The following is a 14,957-nucleotide window of genomic DNA, read 5'->3' as shown; positions in this document are numbered from 1 at the left end:
TACCTTCCAGAGCATGTAATATACTTTCTCACCTTCATGACCTTGTTCATGCCATCATCTACCTGGAAAATCACTGTCAAAATACTTTTTAGTTGGCTAGGCCCAGCTGAAATACTTATCTCCTCTGTGGAGACATCTCCAGCTCTGCCTGTCAGCATCACGTTCCTTCCTGTACCTCTAAAGCACTCTGTTCCTACCTCTAGTTGCCACCAGATCAGGTCTGGTTATTCCTATATGCACTCTGTTACTGAATGATGAACTTTAGGGCCTAGGTTACACCTGTCCACTTTATCTCCTCAGACTAATTCTATGCCTTATGATATATAAGGGCTCAAATAATTAGTCATATATTAAGAGCAAATATAAAGCATTCAAAAAAGCCAAGCGCCACCTCTTTAGAACTTGGAACACCGCTGTGATCTTTCTCCATTATCAGCCATCTGAGAACATTTGGAATAGAGAGGTTTTTCCACGTTGGCCACGGATTCACAAATCTCCCATCTTTTCCTTTCTTGGATTTAGTTACATCTTCTTCTAGTCTATAATCTAGTTTGAAGCTTTTCCTGGAAAACCTAGAAGAATCACTTCCTCTGGAATTCCGTGCTGAATTTTGACGTTTTCTTACTGCTTCTTTAGGATATTGGCTGCTTGTCATCAGGGACTGGTTGCTTTCATTTTCATCCATGTCCTTTGGTGAAGAACTGAAAAAAAGGGGGAAAAATACTGAGTTGAACATAAAGGTAGTCAAACATAACACAAGGTACCATTTGTTAGCCAATAAAAATTTCTCCAAACTCATAAAAATATTATGTCTGTATTAGCTGAAACTTTCTTCCTGCAAAGCACAATTTTAGAATACAGTATTACTTCTTGCTAAATAAGAAAGATGTGCCAGGCGCAGTGGCTCACACCTGTAATCCCAGCACTTCGGAAGGCCAAGGCAGACGGATCACCTCAGGTCGGGAGTTCGAGACCAGCCTGACCAACGTGGAGAAAGCCCATCTCTACTAAAAATACAAAATTAGCCAGGTATGGTGGCACATGCCTGTAATCCCAGCTACTCAGGAGACTAAGGCAGGAGAATTGCTTGAACCCTGGAGGCAGAGGTTGTGGTGAGCTGAGATCACGCACGCCATTGCACTCCAGCCTGGGCAATAAGAGCAAAACTCCGTCTCAAAAAAAAAAAAAAAAAGAAAGAAAGAAAGAAGTTTACCTATTAGCATAACTGCCAAAAAGCCCTTAAAAAATCCTTTATCTCCTGCAATCCAAAACAACGTATTTCCCCAGTTAGCATGTAAGCATATTAAATTTTCCATTTCAATGATGTTTTGTAGAATAAATTAATGTACCTTCATGAATCTATAATATTTTCATACATGTATTTAAAAAACATTATTGTTAACAATGCATAGTAAGGACTGCTTCAGTTCCTTGAGAGAATTTAGTAATTCAAGCAAGTCACATATATACCCCACTAGGCCTAGCCATAGTTACACTGAAGATATTCTGTAACCAATGCCCCCAGAAAGTACAACCAGTCCAAATCCCTAGAAAGGGGATAACACATTAACTGAGAAACATTTCAATAATGTATTTAACTGATCAATAAAATACATTTAAATTAATTCAGAACTGCCAAGTCAGTGAGTATGTACCCTAGCTATACAACCTTGAGCCAGTTTCCCACCCTCTCTGTATCCTGATTTCCTCATCTATAAAATGGAGAGAAGGTTACTTGCCTCCTAGGGTTATTGAGAAGACCTGTAATACAAATAAAGCACTTGGAAACATAGTAACACACATATAAACCCACCATCACAGCTCAATCAATGTTAGCTGTTGCTGCTGACCTTGTTTTACTGCTACTACTGCTGCTACTGCTACTGCTTAACTCAAGGCATTAAAATCCCTGATTTTGAACTATACAGAACTCCAGATACACAAAAGTGGTAAATAACACATCTGCCATGAATTTCATTTCTTTCTTATTCTGTTAAACAAACATTTGCTTTCTGTTTCATTAGTTAAATACAATGCACACACATAGCACATTTTATAAGTGGAAATAAGGAAATGAGCACAGTAACTGAAAGCCAAATATTATTTTTATGGCTACAATGGTGTTTAAATAGAAATACTGCCCCAGAGAGAAAGGGAAAAAACACAAACCCTAGGATGAACACGTACACAGAACCAAAACTTTTTTTCCAAATTGTCTAGAGTAAATAGTCTGTAATCTAGAGAAGAATCACTGTGAAGAAAAGAAACCCCAGCTGAGACTAAAGCTAAAGCACACGCTGTTGCTCAGCCATCACTGTGTGTGGGAGAGTCCAAGAGTTAAGAGAGAGTCTAACAAGATTTATACTTTGGGCAAATAACTTATTCTTTCTCATCCTCCATTTTCTCCCTGTAAACGATCTACCTACCTGTGGAGGTTTCTTTCAAAGGATCAAATGACACAGGTATATAACGTACTTGGCACTCACAAATGCTCATTCTTCTTTTCCCTAATCTTGTTAACTGGCCATACATCTAAATTGTTTTTTTTCTTTTTTTTTTTTTTTTGAGACAGGGTCTCACTCTGTCACCCAGGCTGGAATACAGTGGCTCAATCACGGCTCATTGCAGCTTCAACCTCCCCGGGCTCAGGCTATCCTCCCACCTTAGCCCCCCAAGTAGCTGGAACCACAGGTGTGCTCCACCATGCCTGGCTAATTTTTTTATTTTTTAGTAGAGATGGGGTTTCACTGTGTTGCCCAGGCTGACCTGGAACTTCTGGGCTCAAGCAATCTGCTTGCCTCCTCGAACTCACAAAGTGCTAGGATTATAGCTAAACTCTTTAAGTTATTCTAGAACTTAAAGTGGTCTCAGAGAGTAAGCTCTCATAGAATCACTTTTTCTGGGTTATAATTAAGTTCAGACCAAGGACTTTACAAAGAGCAGAAACAATGACCATCCATCTGAACCTCACTTCATTTAACAGATGAAAATGCACAAGTTTAAATAGTTTAAGTTACTTCTCAACCAGATAATATGTCCAATAGGTGGGAGAGCTGACCTCTTGCTACCCCTTGTCATGATAAAACAGCTTATGAGATCCCTATATTTGTCATATACATATACATGTAGATATACGCACATATATATCACAATTCTACCAAATATGTTAATAAATGTTCGGCTCATTGTTTTAAACAATCAAGGGATAAGGGAGAAAGGAAAAAAGGACACTTTGATTCAAAGACCACAAAGACAACGTCAAAATAGGATTTTGAACAACATCTAGTGGTCTAATGTAGCTAGGACATAAAAAGCAAGGAAGGGTCAGGCGCAGTGGCTCATGCCTATAATCCCAGCACTTTGGGAGGCCAAGGCAGATGACTCACCTCAGATCAGGAGTTCAAGACTGGCCTGGCCAACATGGTGAAACCCTGTCTCTACTAAAAATACAAAAATTACCCTGGTGTGGTGGCATGTGCCTGTAATCCCAGCAACTCGGGGGTCTGAGGGAGGAGAATCACTTGAACCCTAGAGGCAGAGGTTGCAGTGAGCCGAGATTACGCCGCTGCACTCCAGCCTGGGCGACACAGTGAGACTCTGTCTCGAGGGGAAAAAAAAAAAAAAGCAAGGAAGGTTTGTGACAGTCGAGACTATAAAAGGTTAAAAGATTGGACAATAAAGATGGGACTAGATTGTGAGCCTGGACTCCCTCTAAGGAGGATGGGCTACACTGCAAGCAATGGGGAAACACTGAACACACTTAAAAGGCAGTGTACTTAAGGGCTGGGTGCAGTGGCTCACGCATGTAATCACAGCAATTTGGGAGGCCAAGGAGAGCAGATCATGAGGTCAGGAGTTTGAGACTAGCCTGGTCAACATATTGAAAGCCTGTCTCTACTAAAAATACAAAAATTAGTTGGGCGTGGTGGCATGCACCTGTAGTCATAGCTACTTGGGAGCCTGAGGCAGGAGAATCGCTTGGAGGCACGAAAGCTTGAACCCAGGAGGCGGAGGTTGCGGAGACTCCTTTAAAAAAAAAAAAAAAAGCAGTGTACTTAGGGAAGACAACTCCGGTAGCAGGATAAAGAAGAAAGGAAGTGGCCAAAAACTGGAGCTTGGGAGATGGATTGAGCGAAAACAGAAGAAGCCCTTAAGGTAGGTATTATAATCCCCATTTTTTAATAGTGAATAGCAGCCCAGTCAAAAGATGAGGAGGCAGTGCAATGAGAAGAGAAAAAGCAGAATAAATCCAAGAGACAATAAAGAAAATGAATCAGTAAGACTTGAGAGTATTTGGATAGTCACAAATTTTGGACTTTGTAGGGCTGGTTGGTCGGGAGGAGAGTGGGAAGAGTCAAAAATGGCAGCACCACTAATCAAGGTGGATTGTGACCCAGTGAGTTTAAGAAGGGTTTGAGGTCATGGGAAAGCAAGAACCCAAGAGAAAGTCCTCATTGACACCCAAAGGAAATGGATTCAGGCTGCTTTGGGGGTTAAAAAAAAAAAAAAAAAAACCACCCCACTGTGGTGGTGCAAGCCTGTAGTCCCCGCTACTCAGGAGGCTGACAGGGAGGATCACATGAGCCCAGGAAGTTGAGGCTGCAGTGAGCTGTTATGACGCCACTGCACTCCAGCCTAGGCCACAGAGCGAGACTCCATCTGGAAAAACAAAAAAAAACAAAACACACACACACGCGCACACACACACACACACACACACACACAGAAAAAAGAAAAAAAGAGAGAAGAAAAAATTGGGTCAGTGATCTTTTCTTGTCTCTAAACAATAAGCTTTTTCAAAGTTGTCTATTCACACGACCTCCATTTTCTCACCTCCCATCCACTCAGTCTTTCACCCCAATCAATCTATGGGAACAGGTCTCATTACCAAATAGCCATCCTCTCCTAACAAATCCCCTCCCCTAACACACACAAAGTCCAGTTTTCAGGAATGCTCTTTAAAAAACAAAAACAAAAAAAAATCTGATACAAACCAAACAAAACGAAAAAAGCTCCAAAGGGTTTTTTGAGGGCAAAGGTCAGCAGGTGGTTCACAGGGTCTGTGTTTCTAACCCTACCCACACTCTCCTCTGCTCCATAAACACGGCCGGAAACTATTTCCTCAGATGTATCATGTACCCACGTCAGGGCAACCAACTGCCACGTTTTAATATCTCTGGGGTATGGGGAAATGGATAGTCACAGGATTATGTATTGCCATCCACAACAGATGTTAAAGCAACACAAAATGATGAAACTATGAAGCACCATTTCACACAATGCACCGTTGAAAGGGCAAGAAGGGGCAGAAGCACATAAAACCTGAGCCTTGAAAATCTGTGGACTGGTTTTTCTGGAGGAAAAATATTCGAAGCCCATTTGGTGAATGTGCAAAATGACAAGCTCTGCCAACAAGTGCCCCAGTGACAAAGGAGCCTCGGCCCGAGAGCGGGTCACACAAGAACGCTCCTCATCCCCAGTGTCTTCTGGGCACTCAGTAGAGGACACAGCAACAATCCCGCAACAGTCATCCTCAAACACCACAGACAAAATGACAGAAAAACTAGGAATGAGGAAGAGTAGGTTGTCTCTGTGGTCCTGTTAAAATTAACTAGGTTTGAGCTCTTCAAGCTTGACAAATCCCTTAACATCTAGCTGGAGTTTCTCTAATTAAATGTGGCAAATTTCCAACTATTTCTTGTTATGTAACTGTTTCCAAAATTGACAAAGTAAATGAAAATAATCCACCCTTGATTTCAGGCCAACACCAACTGAAAGTAGATGTGTACATGAGTACACATAAATTGTAAACAACCCGTGTTTCAAAAAGTGCTTTAAAACTTGATAAAGATCTTTCCATTGTACTGATTTTGATTCAATTAAAGATACCCTGAATCTGAAAGAGCAATCTAAACAAATAATAAATAAATAAAAATACCACAAATTGTCAGGCACCCTGCCACTAAGGAAGTAAAAATGTTATGAATTATAGTTAGGTCACACGTTATACATGACACATACTGATATCAGTGGTGTTAAAATGTGAATAAAATGTCTATCTCAAAATGAAATATAGCATCTTGTGTTTGAAAATAAATATGTTGGGACAGGAGTGAAAACATTGCTCTTGGTAATTACATATAATCAGAAGCATAATTAATTTGCTCATCCTCTTTCCCTCTGTGAACAACAGCTAGTTACAAACATACCAAATAGCTAAATTTGTTCTAGAAAACTAGAATCCAGAAGCAAATTTAAAGGTAACAAATCCCTGTGACAAGTGATAAATTTAAATACAAATGTTCTAGCCAGGCACAGTGGCTCACGCCTGTAATCCCAGCACTTTGGGAGGCCGAGGCAGGTGGATCACCTCAGGTCGGGAGTTCAAGACCAGCCTGGCCAACATGGTGAAACCCCATCTCTACTAAAAATACAAAAATTAGCTAGGCATGGTGGTGCGTGCCTGTAGTCCCAGCTATTCAGGAGGCTGAGGCAGAAGAATCGCTTGAACCCAGGAGGCAGAGGTTGCAGTGAGCCAAGATTCCAGCCTGAGCGACAGAGACTCTGTCTCAAAACAAACAAATAAATAAATAAATAAATATAAAAAATAAAAGTTCTTTTTTAAAGAACAACTTATTACAAAAAGGACAACATAAATTCCATCTAGTAATTATCAAGGACATTCTCTACATTTTTTAAAGATTAATTGCCTATTTAATAGCAGAAGGACTTATCCCTATGTCTCCAACCAAAGAGAGGTCTGAGCTGTGACATTTGGTGAAGACAAGTCAGCCAAGTACAAATATTTTCTCTCAATAACTGCACACATGGGTAAAATGCTTTCAAAAAATAAGAATTTTCTATTTCAAAAGCAAATGTTTCATGCTTTGTTTTTTCTACATTTAAGATTTGCCAACTGCCTAGAATTGAATGCATTGCTTTATCATGAAAAAAGTTAAAGAAAAAAATCAGAGTAGTACAACATATGTTTGGGATTTCAACATACTGGACAACAACAATTCCAACAATTATGAAGTGGTAAATCATCATTCCCAGAGTAGACATTTAATAAATACTAATTGAGTTCCTGTCCATTACATAACAACAAAGATGCTGACGTTAAATCTGGAAAGTATTCAGAACTGTATTTTCAGATATCTCTGACTAAATAACATTAAACTTACAATTCTGTATTTGCTCTCCTTATCCTTATTGAAGAGAAAGGGCCCTTTTGATACAATGCTAGATAACATGGCTAAAGAAACTACATCAATTCACTGAAACGTCTGCAAAGGGCTTCAGTGGGGGTAAAATTGAACAGTTCACATCCTTCGCATTCAAAAAGATTCCAGGCAATACTGGTATTACTCCCAGAGGCATTTAGGGGACCAGTGGGAGGGCAGATACGTCCAAGCACAGGAGTACACTGGATAATAAGAGGGAGAATGTTCTGTGAGAGGTATGTACACAACAGTCATCAATCAAAAAAGTACTGCACTGTTATCACTGAACTTCATTCTTACCACACTTTATTGACTTAGCAAAACAACCAGTTTTGCTAACAACCAGTTTTGCTAAGAAGCTAAAAGAAAACAAAGCAAACAGAAGTTTAATATACAGTACCTGAGAGTATGACATTTAATAACAATTATTGCATCAAAAATAGAATGTACATGCATAATATACATTTGGATATATGTACATATAAATCTATATATCTCACCAAACAATTTACCTTCACAAGAATAGAAAGAACACTAGTGAGGAGTCAGAAAAACTGGACTCCAGTTCTACTATTAACTAGAGATGTTAGCTTGCAGGGAGTAACTCAGCCTCTCTAAACTTGGGCTTATTCATCTGCTCAGTAAAGATAGTAACTCCTAAACGTCTCTTTAAATGACTGTTAGTCATTCAAGGAGACCATGAGTTAGTACTATACATATGGAAGAGCTATACATATGGAAATTGCTGGCTAGTTGTAGTGGCTCACACCTGTAATCCCAACACTTTGGGAGGCCAAGGTCAAGAATTCGAGACCAGCCTGGCCAACATGGCGAAACCCTCTACTAAAAATACAAAAAAAAAAAAAAAAAAAATTAGCCAGGAGTGGTGGTGCGTGCCTGTAATCCCAGCTACTCAGAGGCTCAGGCAGGAGAATCACCTGAACCCAGGAGGCAGAGGTTGCAGTGCGCTGAGATCACACCACTGCACTCCAGCCTAGGTGACAGAGCGAGACCCCACCTCAAAAAAAAAAAAAAAAATGCAAATTGTTGAGGCTGGGAGCAGTAGCTCACATCTGTAATCCTAACACTTTGGGAGGACAAAGTGGGGGGATTGCCTGAGCTCAGGAGTTCGAGAACAGCCTGGCTAACGTGGTGAAACCCTGTCTCTACTAAAAAAAAAAAAAAAATACAAAAAGAAATTATCTGGGCATGGCAGCCCAAACCTGTAGTCCCAGCTACTTGGGAGGCTGAGGCAGGAGAATCACTTGAACCCAGGAGGTAGAGGTTGTAGTGAGCCAAGATCGCACCACTGCCATCCAACCTGGGCGACAGAGTAAGACTCTGTCTTACACACACACACACACACACACACACACACACACACAAATGCAAATTGAAGAGTAAAGAATATATGATAAATAGGACTTTTTGATCTAATTGAGTTGTTTTTCAGGTGAAGGATAAAACATTCTAGAATTCCATATAGCTTTAAAAACCTAAGTTGCTCAATTTTTTTCATTTTTCTTTCCTTAATTTTATGTAACAAGTCTATAAAAGTACATAAGTTTTGTTATCCTTTAAAAAAAACATGTATTTTCTTTTGTTAAAAAAAACTTTAAACTGGTCGCAAAGCCTTCATCCAATTACAGACAAAAAATTATTTTGACAAATAATTCACAAAGAAATGCCAACCAACTAAAGGCATTTAAGAGTCCAAATAGTTTGTTTGGTTTTTTCTTTTTTTTTTTTTTTGAGACGGAGTTTTGCTCTTATTGTCCAGGCCGGAGTGCAGTGGCACAATCTCGGCTCACTGCAACCTCCACCTCCTAGGTTCAGGTGATTCTCCTGCCTCAGCCTCCCAAGTAGCTGGGATTACAGTCGCCCGCCACTATGCCCGTCTAATTTTTGTATTTTTAGTAGAGACGGAGTTTCACCATGTTGGCCAGGCTGGTCTCGAACTCCTGACCTTACTCCTGACCTCGTGATCTGCCCACGTTGGCCTCCCAAAGTGCTGAGATTATAGGCGTGAGCCACTGCGTCTGGCCCCAAATAAATAGTTTTGAGAGGAAAGAATGCAAACTGCAATCTGAATCTTTGGGATACAGTCTATTAACAGACTTTAAGTCACCAAAATATAAAAACACTCTAGAAGCTTTCTCTATAATAAGAGGTTTCCCCATATGTAAGAAAGCAAAGCTTTCATTAGAATCAAAAACAATAAAACAAGAGAAACAGCTGGCTTAAGAACAAAGCCCATTTACAAATACCTTTTACGACTGGAATCCTTAGGGTGATCAAATTAAAATGTCATGTTATGGCAAATTTGGAAAACATGCATAAAATATTTATTGAAATAACATAGGTATCATCTCTTTAATACCTTAAAAAATAATACCAAGCACAAAGTGCAGGTTCATTTCCGGTATAATCAATTATACCGAAATGATATACAGAAGTATTTAATTGAAAAGGTCAGGCCAGGTGTGGTGGTGCGTACCTATAGTCCTAGCTACTCAGGAGGCTGAGCTGGGAGGACTGCTTGAGCCCAAGAGGTCAAGGCCGCAGTGAACTGTAATTGAGCCACTGCACTCCAGTCTGGGCGACAGAGCAAGACCCTGTTTCAAAAAAAAGAAAAAAAGGAAAAAAGAAAAGAAAAAAGAAAAGGTTGGGGGAGGACAAGGCAGGAGGAACAGTAAGCTGATGCCTGTGGAACTTGAAAATGCATCCTAAATATGTCAGATGATCTTTCCTTTTTTTTTGAGATGCAGTCTCGTTCTGTTACCCAGGCTGGAGTGCAATGGTGCGATCTCAGGTCACCGCAACCTCTATCTCGCAGGTTCAACTGATTCTCATACCTCAGCCTCCCGAGTGGCTGGGATTACAGGCATGTGTCACTACGCCTGGTTAATTGTTGTATTTTTAGTAGAGATGGGGTTTCACCATGTTGGCCAGGCAGGTAGATGATCTTAAAATGTTCATTTACTGTTCCTGAGTCAAGATTTTAACAAAAAAAAATGCTTCCAAAATGGGACTACCTTCTCTCTACTGTCTCCATCTCATAATTAAGTATACAAAAAGAAAAACTTCCAATGTAAAGCATAACCTGTAAAGAAACGCAAAGGAGAAACATGTCTTCATAGCTCCTGGATAGGACAGAGAAAGAAGGGAAAAAAGCACACTTTTCACTTCTTTCTGACTTCAGTCCAGTTCCAACTTTGACCCTACTGAATACTATAGCCTTTTTTTTTTTTCTCTGAGTCCGAGTTTTGCTTTTGTTGCCCAGGCTGGAGCGCAGTGGCGCGATCTCGGCTCACTGCAACCTCCACCTCCTGGGTTCAAACGATTCTCCTGCCTCAGCCTTCTGAGTAGCTGGGATTACAGGTGCACACCACCACACCCAGCCAATTTTTTGTATTTTTAGTAGAGACAGGGTTTCATCATGTTGGCCAGGTGGGTCTTGAACTCCCAACCTCAGGTGATCCACCCACCTCAGCATCCCAAAGTGCTGGGATTACAGGCGTGAGCCACCACACCCAGCCTTCTGCAGCCTTTAAAAAGTCACTTAACATCATTGGACTCTCTTTCATTCATCTGTAAAATAAGAGAACTGGGCTGTACCTCTAAAGTCTCGCCACCTCTAAAATTCTAACAATCTTCGGCTGCACCAAAGAGCCAGCTCAGGCCACTAAAGAGCTGTGCCCTCTAACTCAGCCTTGGCCAACCCCTCCTATTTCCACTCCCTCAAATAAAATTCCCAGCTCAGGTCCGGCCACCTTCCCTAGGCTGGACTGGCAAGGGATAAGCAAAGTATTTCACCTGAGAACAGCAAAGTTATCTACTGGAAGAAAGTGCAATTTCACAGGTTTATCAGGTAGACTAGGAGGTTATTAAGAGCCGGGACATATAAATCTGATACAAATAGCCATTTTCAAACTTAAAAAGATTCCAGATATTACTTGTAAGGGCTTCTACTTAAAGCATTTTAAAAGTCATGTTTAAGAAACATTGTTAGAACGTCTACCTTATCTAAATCCTAGCTCTCCAGTTTGCCGTGGAGAATATGAAGCCCTGACCTCCAGGGAGTCAAAATCCATTAGGGAAAAAAAATCACAAACCATACAGATTTTTGGCTCAGTATCACATTTACAGAAGTGTCAGCTCTGTTTAATGAAAATGGTATAGACTTCAGAATAAGGCATTTCCAAAACACACTGGCCAAATTCTCAAGATGGTGATGAATACTTTTCCTTAGGCTGAGCCGTTCACACTGACAGCAACAGTCCTGTGATCCAGCAGGTCAGAGACGCTGAAAAGCTCAGAACTTTCTGAATTCAGCCAACAAGTTAAAGGGCCCTGATGGCAACAGAGAGGGTGATGGAAAGAAACAAAGTCACTAGAGAGGTTACTTGAACCCCTGATTCACTTACAAATGAATTTGGCAAAGGGCAGACATGTTATTCTGCCCGCAATGTCATGCATGGTCCATCCTCTGTGAGAAAAAGGTAAATGACAAAAAATAAACGAACAGTGAGACTTTTACAGGGAAACAAGGAGTACACCGTAAATAACAGGGTCAGAGTGAGGCTAGAGACATCCCCAAAAGGTTAATAGAATCTTGAGGTTCAAAGGGACTTTAAGATCCCTGAGTTCAATTCAGTAGCCTCTGTTTAAGAATAGCAGAAAGTATGTAGCAAATTATAAAAGTATATTAAAAATGAATATAATTAAAATATACTTGAATGGGTTATCAGGAAAAAGCACATTACCAGAAAACAGGGCAAAATAAATTAAAAACATCTTAAAATAAATGCTTCCCAACTTTGCCCCTTATCATACTAAGCCTCAGTTTCATAATTCTTAGCCCAGTCTCTGGCACACAGTACATAGTAAGCCCTCAATAACTAAGCCACTGTTTTACTATGCTGTAAACACTGTTTTAAATAGATAGTAGGATATACATTAATATACAAAAAAGCATACCATTTTTGCATTTCTACACTAATGAGATAAGGGAGCTGAGGGAAATGGCATGAATAAACTGAAACAGAATAAACTCTGGAATGTGTTTTTTTCTATTTGAGTAACAGAAGGCCTGATCTTGGAATTCACAGAACTCTTAACACAAAACAGGATTCCTACCCGACCTCATAGTTCCTTGTGGCCTAACTAACCCTCCTGGAATCACCAGAAGGCTCTCATTAGCTCAGAAGACTCACTGATAGTCTCCTGGTTCTAAAAATAATAATCAACCTGACTTCCCTTTATCTCCCTTCACTGGCCCCAGGAGCAGAAGCTGAAAACTCATGATACTAACAGTGGCCACATGCAGACTCAGCACTTTTCCCAGAGCTTGAAGCCCCAGTTAAACAGATTCTTTTGCTCAAAGGAAAAATTTCCCACAATAGGAGCCGGCAAAATAGGTAAGCAAGGCCAGTTCTACCTAAATCACGAGTAACTAAGTTTCCCCTAAAGCATTTCAGTATTCTTGCCTCTCTTATCCAAATGACTCGACTATCATATTGTTTCCCCCACTGCTTTTTCCATGGTCAAAACGGGTTTTCAAGAAAGGATTTGATCTCCAGTATGTGACAGATAAGGAACAAAATGTAAATCCTCCCTAGATCATTTCCAGTCCACACGGTTACAAGCCCCTAAACCTCAAATGTACATCAGAATTACCTGTGTTTTTTTTGTTGTTGTTTTTGATTTTGTTGTTCTTTTGCAAGCAGATAAAGGCTTGTTTTATTTTAATGGCTGATCTATGCAATCACAGAGGCCAGTATGTACAGACAAGGGGGGTGGCTTTTTTTTCTTGGTTTCTTCTTCCTTGGACAAAGTCTTGATGATCTCCTCCTTCTTGGTGTGTAGGTGCTCTTCACAGCGCTTGCGTGCTTCCTTGGTCTTAGACCTGTGGGCCTCAGCCTGGTCAGCCAGGAGTTTCTCACAGGCCTTGTCTGCCTTCAGCTTGTGGATGTGTTCCATGAGAATCCGCTTGTTTTTGAACACATTCCCCTTCACCCTCAGGTACAGGCTGTGATACAAGTGGCGATCAATCTTCTTAGATTCACGGTATCTTCTGAGCAGCCGGCGCAGAATCCTCATTCTCCTCATCCACGTGACCTCCTCTGGCATTCGGGCACTGGCTGTACCCTTCTGCTTACCTATGCCCATATGCCTGCACTTCCGGCGGGACAAGGTGTTTTTCCGGCATGGAGCCTGGGAATGACCATCACTGGCTTGCTTTGATCAGCTTCCGATCCTCTGACGGGAGTTGGCATTGGCAATTTCATTGGTCTCATTGGGGTCTAACCAGACCTTCTTCTTGCCATAGCGGAGGACACTAGAGGTGAGCCTCTTCTGAAGCCTGAGTATACTCATGGCTGCGGCCACAGCAGCGAAAGCAAAGAGCTCCCCTGTGGAGCTTTTTAAACTACACCTGAGGCTACTGAATCAAAATGTCAGGTGGGGCAGTTTCTCTAGGTAATTTTTCAAAGTTCTGTGGGTGTTTCTAATATACAGGCAGGGTTGAGAACCACTGCTTTAAATCCCACTCTTACTTCCTGTTCAGCACTCCAAGTTAGAGAGGCAGCATCATCCTGAAACTGTTATACAGTGGGATGGGAAGACTAACTACGTTGCTAGGTAGAAAGTTTAACAGGGACCAGGTGTGACCAGGCTCACACCTGTAATCCCAGCATTTTGGGAGGCCGAGGCGGGTGTATCGTTTGAGGTCAGGAGTTCGAGATCAGACTGGCCAACATGGTGAAACCCCATCTCTACTAAAAATACAAAAATTAGCTGGGCATAGTGGCAGGCGGCTGCAATCCCAGCTACTCGAGAGGCTGAAATGGGAGAATCACTTGAACCAGGGAGGCAGAGGTTGCAGTGAGCCAAGATCGTGCCACTGCACTGCAGCCTGGGCAACAGAGAAAAAGAAAGTTTGATAGGGCAAGGCTTGTACTCAAGCCAACTGAGTCACAAATTTGACTCTGTGCCCCCAGGAAGCCAAGTCAATAAAAGGGAAATGTAATCAGTAATGATTCACATTGTCTATAATAACACAAAGCAGCCTGTACACAATGAGTACACAATATTTATGGAATAAATAAATGAAAAAACCAGAGCTTAAACTCCTAATCACTCTTCATTGGGATATAGTTAATTGTTTTTTTAAAAGATCTCCTGCTAGAAGTCAAATAATAGAAGCAAAAGTGACCAGAAGACAGAGAGACAAAAATCAACAGTGGGGATCCCCACCAACTCTGCTAACAAAAATTAAAACTGGCCAGGTACAGGGGCTCATACCTCTAATCCCTACACATTGGGAGGCCAAGGCAGGTAGATCACTTGAGCCCAGGAGTTCAAGACCACCCTGGGCAACACAGTAAGACTCTGTTCCTCCAAAAAAAAAAAAAAAACCAGAAAGGTTGGGTGCAGTGGCTCACGCCTGTAATCCCAGCACTTTAGGAGGCCGAGGTGGGTGGATCACGAGGTCAGGAGATCAAGACCATCCTGGCTAACACCGTGAAACCTGTGTCTACTAAAAATACAAAAAAAATTAGCCGGACATGGTGGTGGGCACCTGTAATCCCACCTACTTGGGAGGCTGAGGCAGGAGAATGGCTTGAATCCAGGAGGCAGAGCTTTCAGTCAGTGAAGATGGTGCCACTGCACTCCAGCCTGGGTAACAGAGGGAGACTCCGTCTTAAAAAAAAAAAAAAAAAAAAAAAAAAA

General features: G+C 41.2%; 1 protein-coding gene across 4 annotated transcripts in view; it reads right to left on the bottom strand.

The window, feature by feature from the left end:
• The window catches only part of NAPEPLD (N-acyl phosphatidylethanolamine phospholipase D), a 63,597-nt gene that overhangs the window by 31,640 nt on the left and 17,000 nt on the right, over positions 1 to 14,957 (bottom strand). For all 4 annotated transcript variants that reach the window (XM_011985208.1, XM_011985215.1, XM_011985223.1 and 1 more), the window contains exon 2: positions 392 to 701. In XM_011985208.1, the coding sequence (XP_011840598.1) occupies positions 392 to 701 (310 nt within the window). The remainder of the gene's footprint in view (positions 1 to 391; positions 702 to 14,957) is intronic.

The sequence above is a fragment of the Mandrillus leucophaeus genome, unplaced genomic scaffold (assembly GCF_000951045.1).
Source record: "Mandrillus leucophaeus isolate KB7577 unplaced genomic scaffold, Mleu.le_1.0 Scaffold1068, whole genome shotgun sequence".
Lineage (NCBI taxonomy): Eukaryota > Metazoa > Chordata > Mammalia > Primates > Cercopithecidae > Mandrillus > Mandrillus leucophaeus.
This window is presented reverse-complemented; position numbering and strand designations above follow the sequence as displayed.